This window comes from Narcine bancroftii, chromosome 6, assembly GCF_036971445.1.
Source record: "Narcine bancroftii isolate sNarBan1 chromosome 6, sNarBan1.hap1, whole genome shotgun sequence".
NCBI lineage: Eukaryota > Metazoa > Chordata > Chondrichthyes > Torpediniformes > Narcinidae > Narcine > Narcine bancroftii.
In genome coordinates this window covers 145,911,413-145,934,587 of record NC_091474.1, presented here as the reverse complement: position 1 = coordinate 145,934,587, position 23,175 = coordinate 145,911,413, and the positions used below count along the sequence as shown (strand labels likewise).

The 23,175-nt window shown below is 43.5% G+C and overlaps 1 protein-coding gene across 5 annotated transcripts in view; it reads right to left on the bottom strand.

The window, feature by feature from the left end:
- Positions 1-23,175, bottom strand: part of grhl1 (grainyhead-like transcription factor 1) — a 157,289-nt gene that overhangs the window by 109,671 nt on the left and 24,443 nt on the right. For 3 of the 5 annotated variants that reach the window (XM_069886280.1, XM_069886278.1, XM_069886279.1), the window contains exons 2-3: positions 18,061-18,154; positions 16,606-17,094 (exon numbers count right to left, since the gene is read on the bottom strand). In XM_069886280.1, the coding sequence (XP_069742381.1) occupies positions 16,606-16,625 (20 nt within the window). In that variant the 5' untranslated portion in view covers positions 16,626-17,094; positions 18,061-18,154. Of the gene's footprint in view, positions 1-14,566; positions 14,619-16,605; positions 17,095-18,060; positions 18,155-23,175 lie in introns of those variants that run through there. The other 2 variants (XM_069886281.1, XM_069886282.1) reach the window with 2 other exon arrangements.

Sequence of the window (23,175 nt, the reverse complement as noted above, 5' to 3'; positions counted from 1 at the left end):
CTAGTTAGAAAGTTAAGGACAACAATTGCATGGGAACAGCATCACTCACAATTCGCCCTCTTGGTTGTACACATTCTTGTCTTGGAAATCCTTTCCTGCTTCTTGAACATCACTGAACCAGTCATTCTGAGGGATTTTCTTCACCACAAGAATTGTGGAGTTCAAGAAAGCAATTGACCATCAGCTTCCCAAGCACAATTATGGATGTTTTCTTTTTTTCAATATTTTTACTGAATTTTATATAATGATGCACACACACATAAAGGAACGATACATAAAACTAATACAAACTGCAATAGAGCAGGCAAGCACAGCACGTCCGAGAAAGAAAATTTTTCTTATGAAACAATATCATTCATAGGTAACTGGAATAAAAAAAAGCAATGTAACTAACTAATCTAAACCCCAAACCATTCCTAAATTGCATGTTAATATAGAAAAAAAACTACCAGTAGAAATAAAAATGCATAATCACAGGAATCACAAAGAACTTGATTAAGATTCCCATTAGAAGCTGTGAAAATAATTCAAAAAAAGAACCCCAAAGTTTGGAAAAGTTTAAATTAAAGCCACTTATACAACACCTTATTTTCTCCAAGGTTAAGTATGACATCATATCATGTAGCCATTGATTATGAGTGGGCAGGACAGCATCTTCCCATCTGATCAAAATAACTCGTCTTGCAATAAGAGAGGCAAAGACTAATGCATGACATTGAAATGAAGACAATTTCTCTACCTTCTGTTCAACCACCCAAACAAGGCCACCATCAGGTCTGGTGCTAGGTTAACATTAATAATTACTGATAAAGCACAAACTTGGACAAGTTTTAAATGTTCACCTTTCTACTGATACCTACATCTTATGAAATGGAGAGAAAACATACAGAATTGGAGATAGTCAATGCTTTTGAGATCAGTTGACATACTGAAAACGTGCATATTAGGTTTAGTTCATTGTAATATCCTGTTGGGATAGTATGTTGAAATTAATCTTCCCAAAGCTTCTCTTTATACACTGCAGAAGGCTTGTCTGAAAACCACTTTGTTATCACTAATTGCTGTATCTACTCCTTGAAATCAGTGATAGGGATAAATTGCATTTCTATACACACAACAAAGCAAAATAAACTCTAAGAAAAGCATCACAGAAAATTACAATTGCAGGACTCATGAATAATCTAGTTGGAACTCTCTTACATTTGCAGAGCACATAGCTGGGCCATGTAGCTCTGGCTTATCCAAAGCAGAAACCCACTATCCCCCTCTCCTCCCATAACTTCTAACCTCATTAGGTGTATACGCATTTGAATTATTTCAGGTGTGTGGCCAGTTTTTCCCACTTTGTCCAGTGAACAAACACAGAAAAATTGATCTAATGTTTAATAGCAACTCAATCCAGGATCTGAATCTCCTATAAAATTTTTAACACATGACTCATAAATTTACTAAACTCTTATCATAAGACGCTTGGTTAGCATAGTGGTTGGTGAATTGTTATTACAGTGCTAGCCATCCAGGTTCATAACCAGCACTGTCTGTAAGGAGTTTATACGTTCTCCCAGTGTCTGCCTGGGTTTCCTCTTTATGCTCCAGTTTCCTCCCTCCCACCTTTCAAGAACTTATGGGGATTCTACATTAATTGAGGTATCTGGGGACATGGGCTTGAGGGCCACAAAGGCCTATTAACATGTTCTATCTCTAAATTTAAATACATTTAAAATCTCTAAAATTAAAATAAAATAATAATTTCATTTGGAAAACGGCACACTGACATTATGGACTGATATCTGTTTCTTTGGCTGTTGCATTTTTTAAACAATGTTGAACAGAAAATTGGCTTATTCCTCTTTAAAGTGGTAACTAAGACCAGTCTCAAAAGAAAATTTGCAAATTCCCATTCAGTAAGGTGGAGAGAAATTATACATTTGTCCCATCCAACAACATGTTTTTATGAGGCTTCCTCATTCATCGATAAATAAAATGGTGCAATGAGTGCGTGAGACGGGCGGCATGGAGGGGGGGCTTGTGCATGAGATGGAGAGGAGAGAAAGAGAAAACTAACAATGTCCTCCACTAATGCAAAGTCAAAAGATTGTTATTAAAATTACAAAATGGAATATTTTTTTAATTCAGCAAGATTTTTCAAACTCCTGATTATACGTTCATTTCTTGCCAATGACAGACTGAATCCACAGCACAGAGCTTAGTTTTTACAGGTTTCATAGAAATGATTTTAAGTTGAGTGATTTCCTTTATCAACATCCTATGTTCTTAAATCCAACTGAAATATTTTAAAGTCCAATTTCCTTAATGCAATTGTAAATGGTCCTTGCATGTTGGACAATAAAGTGTCAAGTACACCCGTTTAAAGAAATGGCATTCCTTGGCCACACCTCATTTTAAGTGTGCACCCCTAAGCTGTGTCCGATTAACCCTGACACACCTAGGAATTCGCCAGTGTAGTTTTGTCAGCTGGGCTTCACATTGCTGCCAAATTAAAACACAAAGCTCATTTTGACTCTTTTAGCATTTAAGCTAATATTATAGTTCTGTATCCAAATATTCCACACAATTAAGAAGTGCATTTTAATTATTCAGTGGCAAGTTGAAACGTGTCCAGATTAATCTCGAGTGCATAATTATAGTTGCTTCTGCAACAAAATACTTCATCAATATTCTGGTATTTTCAAAAATAATGAACTTAAGATGTGTTTTCCCACAATGGTTGAGGTCATACAAGACATCTTGTCACCCTTACACAAGGTGAAGGTGAAGCTGGGATAGACAAGAAATGCCTGGGGTCATTTAAGCATATTGGATATAAACACAGTTTATATCATTTGGAAAAATATACAGAGGAAAGCTACATCGATCAGGAGTGAAGTCCTGAAGTCGAAAATGTTTCAGTGCATCTCCAAAAAATTGGTTAACTTATTCACCAAAAGAAATTATACTTATGAAGGATTATTTATGGGTGTGAAGGTATTTGGACAAGGAAGAACCTTCTATGTTTGACATTTAGAAATAATGTACATCAACAATGACAGAAAGTAATGAACAAGCGTGACTTGGAGAAAGAAAACAAAACAAGCAGGGGAAGTAAAAATCAAGCCTGACTAAGACAGAATACCAAGTCACCCATGGAAATCAAACCCAAATCTATTGTCCTTTAAAAATTTGGGAGAATGGCTTTGGAGTTAGCAAGCAGGTCTACCAATGATCCAAAGCTGCATTTAAGACAGGCCGATTGATGATGCAATAGTATTAGAAGAGTTGAACTGAGTCTGACTGAACTCAATTATTTTACACAGGCATTGTCAAAGACACAGAAAGGTCTTGCTTGTTAAAGGTTGTGGCTTTTAAAAAAACGTTCAAACACTTTTAGGGCCCAGACCCAATGGATAGGATCGCAGAGGAAGTTCTTTAAAATGGGCATGGATTTGTAAAAGAGAGGATATTCAAGGTCTGCAAGAGAATAAGTTGAACAAGTTCAGTGGGCTTGAATGTGGGGTTTCTGAGCAATAACATCAAAAAGAGTAATAGGCTCCAAATGCCAAAATAAAAAACATTCTTCTTCAGAGTCTAGCATGACATGGGTCTGGGGACAGTTCACACGTCAGCTATATATACTCAAATTTTACACATTTCCTCATTCAGAGGTATAACAAAGAACACTCAAACTCATTTAGACATTTATCCCACAGGTAATAAAATAAATTATCTCAGTACTATTTAGGGACCATGCTATTCACAAATTGACAACTATATTTCCCTATTTTACAACAGTAACTAAACTTCAAAAGTACTTCAATGGCTGTGGAAGATTATGGAAGGCACTCAATAAAGGGGTTTTGTTTTTCTTTGAAATATTCCAGACAAAAAGACTCCACAATCTTTAAGTGCTTTAAGTTAAAGAAACTCTACATGGAGAAAGCCAGTGGTTGGTAACTCTTAAGTGGTTTGTAACACTCATGTAGGTTGTAATCATCAGGTGGTTAGTAATTTTCAAGGGTAATATGCCACAAGCATGTAATATTTTACAACATGAAACATGTTGTGTAATCTTTTCCACACCTGCTAAAAATCCAGTAATTTTCTGTGGAGGCACAGCATCTTTGAATGCCTGGGTTCTTGAAAGGGAAAATGGTTCATGATATCAGTAGCGCTATTGTTTAAACAACACATTTTCCCTTCTATTTAAGCTATTCCCCAAATGCATGGTTTTCGTCCACTAAGCACAGTTTTCCTGCCCCTGTGAAGGATGTTCACGCCCCTCCCCAATCAAGTCATGTTGTGCAATACAATTCCTTTTCTTTTTACATTTTTATTGATATGACAGAGAGAAATATTACAAGTCATATATTGAAAAAAAATTGTCAATTTTAATACGTTAACATACAGAATATACTATACAATACAATATATGCAGTAAACATGTATAAAAGAAGTTCATTTGAAGGAACTTTGGTTTACATTCTATCATTGAAATAAATCTATGAAAACTAAATAAAGTAATATCTTCTATGTGTAGAGAAAAAAGGAAAGAAAAGAAAAAAGAAAAAACACAGAAAGTGAGAAAGGAGAAAAGAAAGGAAAAGGAAAGACCCCCCCCCATACTAATCTTACCCCTCCCTCTAAACACAGTCATCAGCAAAAGGAAAAAAGCAAAGGAATCAAGTACTGGCCTCCGCATAATGAGCAAGTAACCCCCAGAGCATTCAAACAGATGTAATCAAATTATGATAATAATCCATGAATGGGCCTCATAATTTATCAAATTCCATCATAGTAACCAATATTTGAATATTATATGAACACACATATGTATGACTAATACAATCAATGTACGATATAATTAATACAGTATAATTTATGCATCAATTATACATCAAACCGTATCAGTTCCATAAAATAAAATCAGGTTTATAAAATAAGTGTTTTAGGTGAGGTATAGAAGAAAGTACTTTTCTGCACTTTACGTGGATGTATCCGAAAGTGAAGCCTTTCTGGGTGAAAGTAGGGGAACTATTAGAAAAAATCACTGGTATTTCATACCCACAAAACCCTGACCCTTTCTCATTAGGGAACGTGGAAGGGATGAACCCAAAATTGAAACTTTCATTAAATCAAAGGAAATTTGTAAAAAAGGTATTGACGGTGGCAAGAAAGTTTATTGCAGTTACTTGGAAATCGGATTGTGCTTAAGTTTAGATAGATTATATGCAGAAATTCAAAATTGTATTCCAGTTAAAAAAAATTAATTAAAATTGAGGAATAAGTATAATATATATTTGTGGCAGCATGCCACTAGGCAAGCAAACCAGCCCCGTTTGTAATCCATGTGGCGTGGCAGACAGCCAAAATGGCGCCGTTGGGGGTTTCCCCTTCTTCTCACCACTGGACTCAGAAGCCCGTGCTGGGGGAACCACATGACGCCTGAGTGACGTCAGCGCCCCCCAGCACGGTTTTCACCCAGGTCCAGGCTGGAAGTACAAGTCCAGCCCGGCAGCCAGCAATAAACCAGTTTTTTGCTCACTGAGTTGTGTGTGTTCTTTCAGTAGCAATGTGGCTGCCACTACAATTGGTGACCCCGACTGGTTCAAACGTCTTTGAACCCAACATGAACGAACTTGGGATTGGATCAGTGCTATAGCCATCAAGCTGACTGACTTCTGGGTTCAGGAGCCGGAGACCTGGTTTGGCCACGCGGAGGCTCAGTTTCACCTCCGCCAGATTTCGTCCATCATGACCAAATTCTACCATGTGGTCACCGCCCTGGACCAGGCCAGCGCCAAACGTGTGCTGCACCTCATTCAGCACCCACCCGCCGAAGACAAATAGGGGACCATCAAGTGAGTGCTCACCAGATTCCTTGGATTATCCAGGCGTGGCGCTCGGATGCTGCACCTCGACGCCTTGGGGGACAGGTCCCCGGTGGAGCTGATGGATGAGATGCTTGCACTCAACTGCCCACTCTTTGAGCGAATTTTCCTCAACCATCTGCCTGACGATATCTGCCTGTTACTGGCACCAGAGCTTTACCGACCCGAGGAGGCCGACTCAGAAGGCCCAAGTGCTATTGCTCGAGTGATTCCCAGAGGACTAAACGGTCCAGTAGGTCACGAGGCAAGGGCATGACCAAGCCAAGCCTGCCCCTAGCGCTGTGGTAGAACACCCATCCCTTGCAGGGTCCACCAAAAGCATAACCAGAGGCACGGCATCCGCTCCGGGCGTCTGCTTCTACCATCAGCACTGGGGAGCCAAGGCTCGGAAGCGTCGTCAACCCTGCTCGTTCCAGGAAAATGAGCAGGCCGGCCACTGTTAATGGCTGTGGTGGCTGGCCAAAGACACAGCCTCCTCTACCTGCGGGACTCAGTCAGCGGCCGGCGCTTCCTCGTCGACACTGGGGCCCAGATCAGCGTCATCCCAGCCACGACCATCAAGTCCAGGAACTGACTTCGAGGACTTCCCCTCCATGCGGCCAACACAACAGATATCCGGATGTATGGGAACAAGATAGTCCACTTCCAGATTGGCCGGCGAAAGTTCTCGTGGAGGTTCACCTTCTCGTCCCTTCCTCCTCGCCCATGACCTCCTGGTGGACATTCGAGGTAGGCACCTGGTAGATGCCCGGACTTTCTAGGCCATTCGACTCGACGCCTCCTGCACAGAGCAGCCGCAGATGGCCAGGATCAGCACGCCCAGAGATGAGTTCCAGCGAATCCAGTGGTTCCCCAGCAGTGGCGCAGGCAAATCCAAGGTAGCGAAGGAAGAGTTTTCGCATCTGCTGGAGCTGGGAATCTTTCAGCACTCTGACAGCCGCTTCACCTCATCCCAAATGCCTCCAGCACCTGGCGCCCCTGCGGAGACTATCGTACACCCTGAGGACATACCCAAGATGGCCATCATCACCCCCTTCGAATTCCTTTGCATGCCATTCGGGCTCAAGAACGCAGCTCAGATCTTCCAGCGCCTCATGGACTCAGTGAGCAGGGACCTCGATTTCGTCTTCATTTACTTGGACGACCTCCTTGTTGTCAGCGGGGATTGGGCACAACACGAGGCCCACCTGAGCGCCCTCTTCTACTGGCTGGCTGACTTCAGCCTCACCATCAACCCAGACAAGTGCCAGTTCAGGAAAGAGTCCATGCAGTTCTTGGGCCATACCATCACGGCTGAAGGAGCCACACCCGCCGCTACGAAGGTCGCCGCTATCAAAGAGTTCCAACACCCGGACAACTTCAAGGGGCTGCAGGAGTTCACGGGTATGGTCAACTTCTACAACCGATTCATCCCAGGAGCTGCGCGCATTATGCAGCCGCTATTTGCCCTCATCACAGCCGAGCACATAACGTTCACCTGGACCCCAGAGGCCTGCAGTGCATTCGAGGCCACCAAAGACACCCTCGCGAAGGCTACCATGTTTGCCCACCCACACACCGACCTGCATATGGTGCTCTCCATAAATGCCTCTGCCACAACCGTCGGCGCCTTCCTAGACCAGCAGGTGAATGGACAATGGAAGCTGCCGGCATTCTTCAGCCAGCTTTTCTGCCCACCAGAGCGCAAGTATAGCGCCTTCAACCGTGAGGAACTGGGTATGTACCTGACTGTGCGGCATTTCCGCTGTTTCTTGGAGGGGAGGACTTTTACCATCTTCACAGACCATAAACCCCTCACTCAGGCACTTGCGATGGCAGCATCACCTCTTCTTCGTGTCAGAGTTTACCACCAACATTCGGCACAAGGTGGGGAAGGACAACGTTGGTCGCCGATGCATTCTCACAACTGGCCATCTGCGCGCTGACACCCGGCCTCAACTTCGATCAGCTTGCCCGGGACCAGAAGTCCAATGAGGAGACGCGAGCCTTCAGGACTGCCATCACGGGCCTGCGGTTCCGAGACCTCCTGACTCCGAGCGGCAGAAGCACCATCCTGTGTGATGTCTCCATGGGTACCCTGCGGCCAGTGGTTCCCCAGCAGTGGCGCAGGCAAGTCTTCCATCACATTTACGACCTTTCGCACCTGTCCATCAGGTCCACGGTCTGTCTGGTGGCAGAGTGGTTCTCCTGGCATGGGTTGCAGAAGCAGATAGCGGGCTGGGCCAGAACATGCACCCACTGCCAGATGCCCAAGGTGCACAGGCACACCAGGGCACCCATCCAAGAGTTCGAGCACATCTGGGAATGGTTCAGCCACATTCACGTGGACATAGTCGGGACCTTACCCATTTCCCGGGGCAACCATTACCTGTTCACAGTGGTAGATCGCACCACTCATTGGCCAGAGACAATCCTGATGCTGGATGCCTCCACAGACTCCTCCTCCCGAATGCTGTTGCACAGTTGGGTCACCCGGTTTGGCATTCTGAATCACCTCACCAGTGATCGGGGCACTCAGTTCACCTCTGTGCTCTGGGCTCAGCTTGCCAACAGGTTGGGAATTCAGCTGCACTGCACCACGGCCTACCACCCGCAGGCCAATGGGCTGGTCGAGCGTCTGCACTGCCACATTAAGTCAGCACTTATGGCCCATCTCTCCGGTCCCCACTGGGTGGACGAACTGCCTTGGGTGCTCCTGGGCATCCACTCCTCACCCAAGGAGGATCTGCAGGCGTCATCAGCTGAGCTGGTCTACGGTGCACCGCTGGCACTACCTGATGAGTTCGTCAATGCACCTCACAATGCCCAGTGGTCGCTGCACAAGCTACTTCCCCACCTCCGGGCCCACTTGGGCTCCTTCACACCCCCACCGCTGCCCAGACATGGCACACGACCATCTTACAGTCCCAACGAGCTGCACTCCGCAGAGTACGTTTTTATTCAGTGGGGCACCTCTGCAGAGACCTTACAAGGGGCTGTATAGAGTTGTCCAGTGTTCAGGATCTATGTTCACGCTGGACATCGGCGGCAGGTGGGAGCTGCTTACTGTTTACTGTGGACACCTTGACCCCACTGAACCAGTGATTGTGGCCCAGCCGAAGAAGCGAGGCCACCCAGCTAAAAAGGACATTGGCGCCGGTTCTGAGTGGGGGGCCTGTGTAATCCACGCGGCAGGGCAGCCACCCAAAATGGTGCCGTCAGGGGTTTCCCCTTCTTCTCAGCACCGGGCTCAGAAGCCCGCGATGGGGGACCACGTGACACCCGAGTGGCGTCAGCGCCCCCCAGCACAGTTCTTAGCCAGGTCCGGGCTGCGAGTACAAGTTCAGTCTGGCAGCCAGCAATAAACCAGTTTTCTGCTCACTGAGCTCAACCCATCTGGTTGTGTGTGTTCTTTCAGTAGCTGTGTAGCTGCCGCTACATATTTACAAATATGGAGTCCATATATTGCTGTTTAATTGTATTTCTTCTGATCGTTGGATCCTACAACACTACCTGTAAGATGAGTTAAGATACCTGTTTGTGTGACAAAGTCCTTAGTGCCCCATAGCCTATCCTAATATAATCCAGTAGTTCTTTCTAGTTTCTTTCTTTTCTTTAATATGTTACTATATAATACAAAAATATGTAAGCATGGTTTACTGATTTTACTCTAGGGGGTTGGGGTTAGGGAGGGTTTGTTAAGGGGAGGGGATTTTTTTTGTAATCAGGATCAATTTGTACAATATGGTGGATGTATACAAATGATTATATATTACATGTATGAAAACTTCAAAATAAAGGATTAAAAAAAAATTCCATCATAGTTTTTTTTACTATTATATCTAATTTTCTTCAAGCTCAAACAGGACATAACATCCTGTATCCAATGCATATGAATAGGTGATAAACTATCTTTCCATTTAATCAAAATTACTCGTCTGGCTATCAATGAAGTAAAGGCTACAACTCTTCTTCGAGTTAGGTTCAAGGAAATATTTTCCTGTTGAGAATAACCAAGCAAAGCAATACGGGGACAAGGACCCAATATTGACTCTGAGAATCTGACGCCATCTGGAAAAATCATTCTATAAACTGTTTCAGGTTCGGACACTCCCAGAATAGATGGACAATATAAATTCCAATGCTTTCGTTTGTGAAGTGCCCTCGTTATAGATTGATTTTTCCATAATTATCTATTCTGGCATCCACAACAAATCTAATATCTTGTGACCATCCAGCCACCCCAATAGAAAAGAATCAGCGATCATCAGCTCTTTTGTACAATCCCCAGTGGTCCAAGTGGAATTCTCCAACCTGAGCAAAGTTATTGCCCAAGCCTAAGTGTGGGACAAAGTGATCCATATTGATGACCGCTGTTAGATTACATCATAATCAGAGGAATGACCACAAGGGCATCCACATTACTCCCAAAGTGACAGGTGTTTATGAGTGCCATCTAATCCAGTTGTTTACTCCCATCAACCTGGCCCCTTAGTTTTAAAGGGTGACAGCCACAGAAATGAAAAGACAGGAAAGATCAACATTGACAAATTTAATTACCTTGCTGAGAGAGAAGTACTTAAGTCTCCACCTTCTAGATTACTGACTCCTATTAACCAGGAGCCACAGAGTGCTCATAGTATCTAGTCTGCACCATAATAAACTCCTGAGTTTAGCTTCTCTCCCAGAAAACTCAGATTGGTTTGATGAGAACAAACAGAAGATCCAAGAGCTCATTTATCATACAAGTATAATGTTCTTTAACAAGAATCATTATTGGGTCTCAAGGGAAAAACAGATGTACAGACATCAGAAGATATTATTCTGTCAGGTAGGAACTGGAGAATTCCTCAACGATTTGTGCTTGAAAAGGTACAGTTCAGCATTGAACTAAGTTTTGAATATGAAGGTTTCAAGATTAATCTCGGCCAGTGTCGCTAATTAGTTGGAAGTCATCAATAATAGAGATTCTACACTTAGTACGCTACCCCCGAGAATGCAAGAAACTTAGTGGTGTTCCCGAGAAGTGCTAGTGTTACTAATCACTAATAAGAACCATACAGAATGCCAGAAGCATTTAGCAGACAGAGAAAACTCCTTAAGTTAATGATCCCTTCATCACAAAAGTAATCTGTTAGAGAAAATTAAGTTTTAAAAGTTGCAGAGCAGAAGGAAATGGGAGGTAGGGTAGAAACCAAGGATTTGGAATAGGGTTGAGAGATGAATGACAAGAAGAAGAATTGTACAGTGTATGTAAAAGAAACAAAAGATCAGTCCAGAAGTTAGAAGAGGTGTTCTGTGGATCTTGTAAGTCTGAAATAAGAACAGGATCCTTTAGAAATGTTCCTCATTGGAAATTGCTGAAACACAGCACAATATCAGAAAAGCTGTGAACTGTTTTTAGTCAGGAATCCTGGGCTTGTTCCTGGAATTAACATTGATTTTCATTGTGTGAGTTCAGAGTGAAAACAAGACAGAGGATTAAAGTGGTGTTCAACTGCAAGCTCAGCACAGGCTTACATTTGGTCCATACTGTGAGTACCATCATGTTAGAACGAACCAGAGCATCTGGGTTGAAAGTCTCTTTGACATTTCTGCCAGCCACATCCTTTCTTCCCCACCTCTTTCTGCTATCCACAGGGGCATTCTCTCCATGATTTCCTTGTTTGCTACTTTTGCCCCCAACCCAGCCACCACACCCCCCTGACACTTTCTGCTGTAACCATAGGAGGTACTACACTTGTCCCTCCTGCCTCACATGAATCCAGCTGAGTGCTCTTGAAGTAAAGGATGCCACATCAGAGAGACCAAACACAGGCAAGGTGACCCTTTTCCCGAGCATCTGTGCTTGTCCTCACATGCCAGCAAGAGCTCCCGGTTGCCAATTCTCCTCCCCATTATCACAGGAATCTCTGTCCTAAACCTCATCCATTGCCAAGATGAGGTGAAACACAAATTTGAAATGCAGGGCTTAATATTTCACCTGGGTAGTTTACATCCATTTCCTCTTCTCCTTCCCTCCTATCGTACATCCTCCTCACTTTTTGCATCAGGCCATCATCCTTCCCTTATATGATCCCACCTATCTCCTTCCTTCAGCAGCTCTCTCTACATATTCCCTCCACCCTTTCCCTCCATCCGCCCATACATTTCTTCTTTAAGTTTTTTTAATTTAGACATACAACACCGTAACAGGCCAATTTGGCCCAATGAGTCCGTGCCGCCCAATTTACAGCCCATTAACCTACATCCTGATACGTTTTTGAAGGGTGGGAGGAAACTGAAGCCCTTGGAGAAAAGCCATGAAGACACGGGGAGAACATACAAACTCCTTACAGACAGTGCGGGATTCAAACCCAGGTCCAGTCCCGATCACTGGCGTTGCACTAACTGCTACGTCAACCATGCCGCCCTGTCTATTTTTCACCAATCTATGTCCCCCCCAACTCAATCCCACATGGCTCCATCTGTCCATCATCCTTCCTCCTCTTTGGTCCATGAGTCACCTATACACCCCTCCCCTGTTTCCTTTAATGCTGCCCACCTTTCCTCTGCTTTCTCAGTCCGGAAGCAGTCCTGAATTTTTGCTTGTTCATTTCCCTCCTTTGATGCTAACTTACCCACTGAGGTGCCCCAGCATTTTTTTTTGCTGGAGGAAGGTCCCTTGAGAATATGGAAAAGGGAGGAGAGGGATAAAAAATGTGTTTAATGATTGCATCACAATAGGGATGTTGAAAATTTTGGAGAATATTCAGTTGAATGTGGTGGTAATTGCGTGAAAGGGAAATGCAAATTCAGCTCTCTTTTTGTTTCCCCTCCACATACCGAGGATCATCAAGTATCTAAATTTATTATAATATTCCTGATTTTGGTACTACCTGTATTATGTTCTCTTCAAGTAATCCCTATTATTTAGGCAAGCAGCCACACCTAATAAATGACCAGTCATTTTACATGACAATAGAAATCAATTGCACGGCACCATTTAATATGCAAGCCCCTCTGTATCTGGCTTTTTTAAATGAGAAGTTAAAGGAAATAAACTAACAACAAATACCTATTTCTAATAACATTTAAAATGTATTCATATTTCTTTTGATATTTCAGAGAAAATATTCCTTAAATTGTATTTGATGCTATATAAAACATCCAAACTATTAGCTAGAAATTACTGACGGAGATTGGCTGCTCAACCAGTAGTGTGAATTGCTCATACTGAATCCCAGTGGCAACAATTGGCATTTTTACTTTGGAATTATTCTGAAAAAAATTAGAATGCAGTAATTTACACAGGGGCACTTTTACACAGCCTTCCTGAGTTACGGAGTTCATCGGAGGGGGAATGTTGTATTCATTAGGCCTGTTTCTTTCAGAGTCGCTGAGTGATTTTACACTGCAGCAGCTCTGTAAAAATGTGTAGGGGTCTCAGTAGAAAAATCACGGGATGGAATTTACATAATAAATTCTGTCTTGACATTTCTACACTGACACCAGAGCAGAAAATTTCCTGAAATCTTCTGCTCTTCAGCGGCTGTGTAAAAGGGCCTAAATACTGTACTAGAAAACAAAATACCAAGTCATTTGTGGTCATTTAAAAAAAAGGTCAACATCAAGTACTGTCACTTTGCTTCTGATCCATATTATGGATCTTCATTTGGAGTTGACTTGCTGGATACCATGGATCTTGTCACACTCATCAATAATAAACAATTATTGTTTAATGATTCAATGCATCATGTGACATATTGTATATTTTAGTTTCAACTTCCTCTTATTTTTCTAATTTTCTTTTGCATTATTTTCCCAAGATCATATTCCTTTCAGTTATTTCTCTTTTATTCCTTGTGTAATTTGCATATGGTTTTGCCTCAGACAGCATTCTTCACGAATTTGTTTTCCTATTACAATGAAATGCTATTTTCCCAACATTTGCACATCTTTTAAGTAATGCCAATTGAGTCATGGTCAAATTTGTCAATGGTCCTCCCCAAAAACATTTACCCAAACTAGCATTCATCTGGTCTTTTTTTTTATCTATATGCTTTGTTGCTCAGGCATTACCACAAACATATTTTGTAGTTTTCTCTAATCTCGATCACTTTGGAACATTTCCATTGCTAGAAATTATAATTTCTCTTTTTCACTTCCCTTCCTTGCAACTTTTATTTGATGAATATTGAACTCTCTTAGGCTTATGATCATTTTTATTTCAAAACCTTTCCAGCAACTTCTGCTCCAACTTTTGATCCTTTACCACAAGCCCATATGGATTCAGATTCACCACTGTCAATTCACCCTTCTTGATCATAATTTTGCACCATTTTCAATTTCATGCAGTTGCCTCAGTACTTGTACATATTTCTCCCTGATAGTATTTAACTGTCCACTCTGAAGTAACATCAGTTTCCTCATTCCAACTGAAATAATGGGGATGTTTACCCGAACTAAAAGGAATCAATGCCTTTTAAGATTCTAACCCATGTTCTCAAGCAAGCAAAGAGTTCGTTTATTGATGAATATATTCTAAACATTGTAGTACGTGGATGAAATTATGGGAAGAACAAACTTTGCATAGGGGACCTTCATCAGCAGGAATTATGTGATAATAGTGGTTACTGAAGCCATGGGGTCTGTCTTATCTGATTTTGTGGGTTTATACAGTTTCTAATGCAACGAAGCATAGAACAAACCTGTTCAATTACCATCATTGTTGAACCTTAAACAATCCAAGCATGTTAGCAGAAGGAACTTCATCTAGAAAGTGAGTTAAAATAATTGATGTAGTAAAGTCAATGCAAGACGTACCATTATTAGCCAACTATTTTTCTCTTTGTACGCAAGAGTTCTAAAACTATTTTTAAATGGTGATTACCAACAGCCTGTAAGCACAAGTGATAAATTATGATTAAATTTTCTGGGCATATTAGAGTAGTTAGACTTAATTAGTTAGTTTTCATTTAGTATTAGTGTAGTTAAAAGTGAAACGCAGCATCTAACTAAAATCACTGATTTCCCCCCCCCCCCACCCCCAGCCAAAAATAGGCCCAATTTGTCAAAAGTAGAAAGTTCAGCACAGAAGCTACTTCTGCTGCCTTTCTTTGGTTGAGGAACACTTTTAGAGCGGGGATGTCCTGGACTTCAATCTTAACATGTAGCTGCCACAGAGAACACCGAAAGCTCAATTAATTCCAATGAAAACCCAGTGCACGTTTCCAACCTCCCTCAAATTTTTGGTCGGGAATTCAGTCCATTCTTCACCCACCCACCCCCCCCACCCCCTCTCCCCAGCCCCCTTCCTCCTCCCTACAAGCCCTCCCACATTGGGTTTCTCCCCACAGTCCCTTCTCAAAAACTCAGAGAACTGTGCTAAATTTCATATCAGGTTTTCACCAGCGACTCAACCATGAATCACTTATGTTTAGCAACGGACACAATGCCAACCGAGCGCCCATCGCCAAGTTAAAGGGGTCGGGGGACTAAGGGATGAATGAATAAATAGTTGCAGGTTTAATTAAGAGTTGGAGCATCAAAGCCCATTAATAATAAACAGTAAGATTTTTTTAAAAACTTTTAGACAGGCGCCACAGCATAAAGCTCTGTTTGGCGGACAAGTGACGCATCAGGTTGCAGATCTTATTAATGTCAGCGTTAAGTCGCCTGGGGATGACATTCTTCAGGGGGGTGTTTCAAACACTCCGTAACACAGGCTCATCAGATCAGCGATCAAAACAAGGTCAAATCATTGCAAGCTGATGAATCCTCAGCCCCCTCTCCCTGGAAGCGAAGTGTTTATTGCGAAGCACCTGCCAGCCGATTGTTCTCCTGACTCAGGGATTTTACAAAGATGACGGCCAACGCCTCGAAGGTGTAGAGTTTCACCGCTGCCAAGTGTCTTCACGCTGTAGCCTTCAAGTCTCCTTTCCGAAACTATCAACGTGTGGGCAAATGCTAAGAACTCCCGATATGCTGCTCTAATTTACGACTTTGATTCATGTGAAAACCGTGGGGGGGGGGGGGGTGATTTCAACGATTATTACCCTGAAGGTTTCTGCCGGCTCTGTCCCCACTCTGTGCCCCGCCCCCCCAACCTTTACCACTCTTTAAATCAACCCAAGTGGATTTCGGTCAGTGAGCCGAATTCTGCTCCCCCTCGCCTCGGCTGGAGCACCCGTCACGACTCATCACCCCCACCAGGGGAGGGCGAGAACTCTCACGGAATAAATGGCAAATAGAAACCACAGTTGGCCGCGTAAATCACTCCATTTACAGCAAACTAATGGTCGGACGTGTTGCCGTTGCAATCGACAATTCGCCTTGATTTTTATTTGGGATGGAAGGGTTGGAGGTGGTGTCTCCCCCCCGGATTCGACATGAAACCATGCTGGCACCACTCCCTGCAAACTGACAGCACCCGGGTGCAAATTCTCGGCGACGGTGGGAGAAGGGAGGCTGCCCAGCCGTGGTGGCAACGTGAGTGCGGGCAATCTCCAGTTGAGAGTCCCGGAGCAGGTGCTGCGCTGACAGGTGCGCCCGCCGCATTCCCTCACTCACCGGCAGAACGGCGCAGCTGACCGCAAAGTAGCCCTTCAAGTGGAGCCGGGGGGAGGGGGGAAGGAGATGGGGGTGATGGGTGGATCACGTGGGTGGACTAGCTCACGCAAGCCCCTCGCCTCCTACCCCCTTCCTGAGCACGTTAAAGAGCCCGAACTGGAGAAGCAGAAAAATTAGTGCGTTCACTTACTTGTCGTGTTCTTGTGTCATCTTCTTCTCTTCTCCCCTCCCTCCTTTCCCCCCCCCTCCCCTCCCCACCCCTTCACACGATCTCACTACTCGGTCGGTCCAACTGGACTTTCTAGTTGGGCCGATGTGCGGCTAAACCCGAACAGCCAGAGTGTCCGCTCCGTTCGGTGGTAAAACGAGTTTCTGCTGAGGTGTATTTGTTTTGTTTCTCTTTCTCATATTGCGTTGCAGCGATTCAGGTGCACGGGGAATTGCGGATCTCCAGAGGATTGGACTGTCGCCGTGTTTCCCCGTCCCTCCCTCTCCTGCCGCCTGCATCTGATTGGCTTCAGGTAACGCGGTGTGAACGTGGCTCTGACCAGCAAACCCGTCCCGCTTTTACTTGCGATCTTCTCTCCACGACTGGCTGAAGAATTCTTGAAGCGCCAACGTTTGGATTCTCCCAGCGCGACCCTGGTGGGTTTGTAGGAACGTTGCCCGTTTCAAAGTTCTGCAAAATCAATGCAATAAGTTTAAACAGAAAATGATGGCAACTCCGCAGAGCAGGCAGCATCAGTAAGATAAAAGTTAACGGTTCAGGCCGAAGACCTTGCGTCTTTATTTTGAGGCATCTGTTGTAGGAACTACTCTGTCCAGTCTGTGTTCATGAACAACCAGGCCTGGAATGTGACAAACACCAATTCATCTAATTGATGGCAGAAGAATAAGGTATTTTACATCTATTTGCAAGATTGTGGCATGACTTTAGCCATGAAGTAAAATCACCATGAAAGACACCCATGGAATCTTTGGATGCTGCGTTAATAACAAATCATATAACAAAAATCTTCAGTTTACCGAAAGTATTCATTTGCACGTGGGTTAATTTGTGCCCGTTGATGTCAATGGCTCAGGTTTACATGACCACCCAAGGATTTGCCAAAGTTTAAAGACATCCTTTAAGCCTTGCTTTGAGTAATGCTCTTGACTAAAACCTGATTTGTGAAAAGTGCAATTAACATTCAAAATGTTTTGGGGGTATTTGTTTTGGATTCCGGTCAAGAGGTATAACTGAGAGCATTGCAAAATGAGGATAAAGCTGTCCCTAGATTTCTTTTTCAATAGTGTCTGGGATTACATAATTTCTTTCTTTTGGGGCAGTTTTCTTCAATAAATTTCTCTGCTCACCGACAATATCTCTCAATACCTCGTTGCTCAAGGAAACTTGCTCTGATCTGATCAGTGAAACTGAGCACTGCAGGATCATCCAGTCATGAATCCAACAGAGGCTTTGACAGTACGCTCAGTCACACTCACTTGTCAAACAGCATGAATGCCTGACTTCCATAAACATACAAAAACTTAAAATTGAACATGTCAAAATCATTAAAAACTTAAAGAACATCTAAAAGAGAAAATGCAAATCAACTATTTAAATGAATGCAAATAATCAAAAACAAGGCGAGTTAAAACTTGCTCTCATAGCTGTTCCTCTCCTTTGAAGTAAGTGTGCTTGAATCCAACATAACTGATTGGAAATTTCATAAACCTTTGCTGGTCTACATCAGGAGCTGAAATGCAACAGAATGATCAGTTGATCAAAGTTCAAAAATCATATGTTTGTTAATCCAGTTTTTCAGCAGAAATTCAAAGAATACTTAAAAAGTTTAATTATTACATTTGATCCACTATCTTCATGAGTGTCAAAGTTTATTTCATGCCATATAAGTAAAAATTGTTTATTTTCACAAATGTGATCTGCTGATAGTTAACATGATAGCATCAATGTCTTTGGGCAGCAAACATCCCTCCAACTGACTCCTATCAGCCACATTCTGTTGTCTTTAAATCTCCCAACTGCCAATATTACATCAAAGACAGCTCTCCTCACATGAATTTAAAAGTAGTATTATCTTTGAACTCCTGCCTTATTGGATCCTAGCAGAAATATTTAACAGAAGTGCACATAAACCAAGCAATTAAATGCATACTAACCTGCAGAAACATTTTTATGGCATATATTTTAAAATGCCAATAGAATCTGAAAAAAACATAGCAATTTCATCTGCTCTGAAAGATTATGAGTGGTTTTGCTGTTAGGCTTCCCACCTATGCAGATGGAACTCCTGCAACTATCCTGATTCCACACATCAACTTAAAATGTGGGCAACGAGCCTTTACACCATGAAGAGGTTACAGACCACAGACATTTAATGCCTTCACAGACATATAGCATAGCCCTTCAATACTTGAAATGTAGAAAACATCAGCATTCCTTTTGTAATGCAACAGGTCATGTTTCCTGCATTATTCAGAAGAGGTTGAATTGATGAAGATTTTACAAATGAGGATGAATAAAATGGCTGTATCTCTGCCTAATGTGTTTAAGTAATGCACCCCGCCTTTGCATAACAGTAGGATGTAATTGCAATAAAGTGTACATACAAAGCCCATGCCACTAATCAAATTTCTGTATGTACACAACTTCATATTTTTAATCACTCACATTTTTGCACTACATTCTCTCTTCAAAATAAATTAAGAACAGAGGGAAAAAACACCCCACTCTGCTGTGTGTAGAATCATAAGGCCAGGAGCTAATAAGGTGATTGTGAGTAATGGTTGGGGGGGGATGGTGCGGAGGTGGATATATTTGGTAAATGCAGAAGTGGGTGATCAATAACAGTTTCCATCAAAGGAGACATCCCATCACCAAATAACTTTGACAAATGTTGATTATATATCTTTGCCTCAGGTCTGACAAGGATGGCTGAGAAGGCAGCAAATCTTTTGGGAGGACAAAGAGTCCATCCAGAACCCAACAGTGAAGGACCCAAGCAAGCCATTTTCCTAGGATCTTGTCATCCAGATGGTCTTGATGGGATATCTGCAGATTTGAGGCAGACATCTACTGCCTCCAGGACATCAGAGATAACCATCTCTTTGATGTGACATTCAATACCCCATCTACTCATATTCAATGGTTACAAGAGGTAATGGCCTTCCTAAGTTTAGAAAAAAAAAGATACAGTGTTAAAGATCTAAAAATGAATTTTTACAAGATGTGGGGCCCGTTCATAGAATATTTTTTTCTTTGGCTTGGCTTCGCAGACGAAGATTTATGGAGGGGTAAATGTCCACGTCAGCTGCAGGCTCATTTGTGGCTGACAAGTCCGATGCGGGACAGGCAGACACGGTTGCAGGGGAAAATTGGATGGTTGGGGTTGGGTGTTGGGTTTTTCCTCCTTTGTCTTTTGTCAGTGAGGTGGGCTCTGCGGTCTTCTTCAAAGGAGGTTGCTGCCCGCCGAACTGTGAGGCTCCAAGATGCACAGTTTGAGGCGATATCAGCTCACTGGCAGTGGTCAATGTGGCAGTCCTTGTACCTCTTCTTTGGTGCACCTCTATCACGGTGGCCAGTGGAGAGCTCGCCATATAACACGATCTTGGGAAGGTGATGGTCCTCCATTCTGGAGACGTGACCTACCCAGCGCAGTTTGATCTTCAGCAGCGTGGATTCGATGCTGTCGGCCTCTGCCATCTCGAGTACTTCGATGTTAGGGATGAAGTCGCTCCAATGAATGTTGAGGATGGAGCGGAGACAACGCTGGTGGAAGCGTTCTAGGAGCCGTAGGTGATGCCGGTAGAGGACCCATGATTCGGAGCCGAACAGGAGTGTGGGTATGACAACGGCTCTGTATACGTTAATCTTTGTGAGGTTTTTCAGTTGGTTGTTTTTTCAGACTCTTTTGTGTAGTCTTCATCACCTTTGCTGACCTCACCAAAGCCTTCGACACCGTGAGCAGGAAAGGGCTTTGGCAAATACTAGAGCGCCTCAGATGCCCCCCAAAGTTCCTCAACATGGTTATCCAACTGCACGAAAACCAACAAGGTCGGGTCAGATACAGCAATGAGCTCTCTGAACCCTTCTCCATTAACAATGGCGTGAAGCAAGGCTGCGTTCTCGCACCAACCCTCTTTTCAATCTTCTTCAGCATGATGCTGAACCAAGCCATGAAAGACATAGAGTATTACAGGTACAATAATTTAACAAGGTTTTTGGATGTTCTCGAACAGCATTGTCTGGCTTCTGAATGTTGTCTTTCATTTCCTAAGCATTTTAGATATACAAGCAAACCTTGTTTAGAGGAAGAGGTTTGATTAATTAAAGCGGTTCTTGCCTTTTTTTCCCTTTTTATTTTCTTTTGATATATTTTGTGAAAGGGGTTTGATCGAGAGGAGTACACACAATTTTCATATGTATTATTGGAGAAATACAAATTGTTTGTCTTTTAATCTTTCAATCTTTGTATTGGATCAATATGTGTGTATTTTTTAAATTAAACTCAATAAAGATATTTTAAAAAGACATTCAAGTCCACAGCAGGATGGCAGAAGATGCTCTAGATCTTCCAGAAGAAGGTGAATGTGGCTCCACTTTTGCTATTCAAGGAGCAGCAACTCTTCACCCTTCCAATGCAGAAGGTATGAGTGATAACAGTGCACACGTTCAACCCACATATGCCAGTAGTGGAAGTGCTCACCTTCCTAGGCCAATATGTCAAGGACCTGTGTGAATGTCAAAAACACATTTGAAATCAGGTCCAGCAAACAGCAAGGGAAGATGAAGCTGAGAGAGGAGAGCAAAGGGACCTCCCGGTACTTGCCATTGGAGGGAACTGCAGGTCTATGCTGGAAAGCCCAGGGTGTGCAAGAACTTTAACAAACTTGGACATGTGGTGGACCAATGCAGCACAGCTATCTGTAAGAACTGTAAGGAAGAAGGCCACCAGACCAAGGACTATGCAGAGAGCAAGTGCTGCAAATTGTGAGGGGAAGTAGGGCACTTCTTCAGAGCCTGGCCAAAACATTTTGCCACCTATGCACATGCAGTAAGAGGGGAAACAGTCATCATTGCCACTGGCAACAAGGTCAACACCCTCTCAACCTCAACAGAGACCCTGGTAGAAACCAAGATCAGAGGGAGAAAGGAGACCTCATGCACCTCCAACTCCAATCCGCAAACCGTAGCCATGAGGCTGGAGGCCCCCCTGAGGAGGCAGTGTCAATGGAGAAAGGTGTTGCAGAGAAAAAATGGCAGACAGAGAAAAAAAAGAAGGAAAACCCAAAAAGCCCCATGGAAGAAACTACCAACCAACACTGCAAGCAATGGGAAGGAAAGGATCAAGAGGCAAACAGAAGCCAGCAACCTCTTGCATCCAAGGATGAATCCAGCGTGAGCTCTGGATGAAGGCAAAGAAAGTGCCAAGATAGAGGGGAAAGAAAGGAGGACAGCAGGTTATGAGAAAGGCCGACTGTGGGGTGTACAGTGCCCAGCTCCAGGAGACCAGGAGCAATACAGAAGCCATCGCCTCCCAGCTCCAGGGGAAGGAGAATACATGCCAGCAAGGGAGTGAAGAAACAGGAATACAGCTGGATCTCTCCCCAGTGATACCACCAGCTTCGTTTGAGGAGACCACACTCCCAGAGGAGGACACCCTTGTTCCAGAGTCTGAAATCAGTGCTGCAGTTCACCAAAGCAATCATCATTAAGGGCTCAGGCTGATTGACATGGAACTGTAAGGAATGCGAATTGGAGACTCCAATAAACAATGGAGATTAAAATAGCAACCCTCAACATGGTCAGAGGGAAACACACTGCATGATGTGTAAATGGCTTACAATACTTAGCCAAAGTCAAGGCAGATATTACACTTTCATACAAGAGTGTGGGCTGCCACACCCCAGGATGTGGTCACGATGGTGGCCTCGTGGATTGTCTATATGGTCAGAGGAGGGTGAATGTTGCACATTCAGTCTGGGAATCTAGCTGTGGGGAGGCCACGTTGTAATCACTGAGGTTAAGAAGGTGGTTTGGGGAGTATCTTCTTGTGGTGGATCTAAATTACTGCAACACCCACCTCCAGCTGATCAATGTGTACACCTTACCCACGTGAAGTGAGAAGCTGGCTGCAGCAGCTCTCACCATTGCTGGCGACATCCAGGCAGATCTTTCTGGCCGGTGACTTCAACTATATCATTGATGTGGCTGGACAATCTGATGGTGCTGACATCAGACTGGGCAGTTCCTCCAGATGCCTAATGGAGACTATAAAGGAAGTACAGTTGTGTGATGACCTCAGGATCCCTGCAAGTGGAGCATAGCCACAGCCCACCTGGTCGAGATCAGTCTTGGATAGACTTTATCTTCATGTCGAAGACCATCATAGTCAGAACTATCATCATCATCCCAGTGCTTTTCTCTGACCACTGTCTCCTTCACACCTCCTGTCACCTACAAGAGGCCCAGAAGGCATGCAGGGGAATGTAGAAGTTGAATGTGAAGTTGCTGACCCCAGAGAACATAGAGGAACTAAAGAAGCAATACTCCAGTTGGAGAACTGTGAACCCCTTCTTTGGCTCCCCAGTGACCTGGTGAGAAGCAACCAAGAGAAGATTAAGTTCTTTAACCTGAGGCAACAGAAATTGATCCAACTCCAGATTGACCTGCAACATCTCCTCCTTCTGCAGTTGGGAGGGGAGGATGTGCAAGAGAAAGTCCAAGAGGTGAAGAGCCAGCAAGCTGCACTATTCA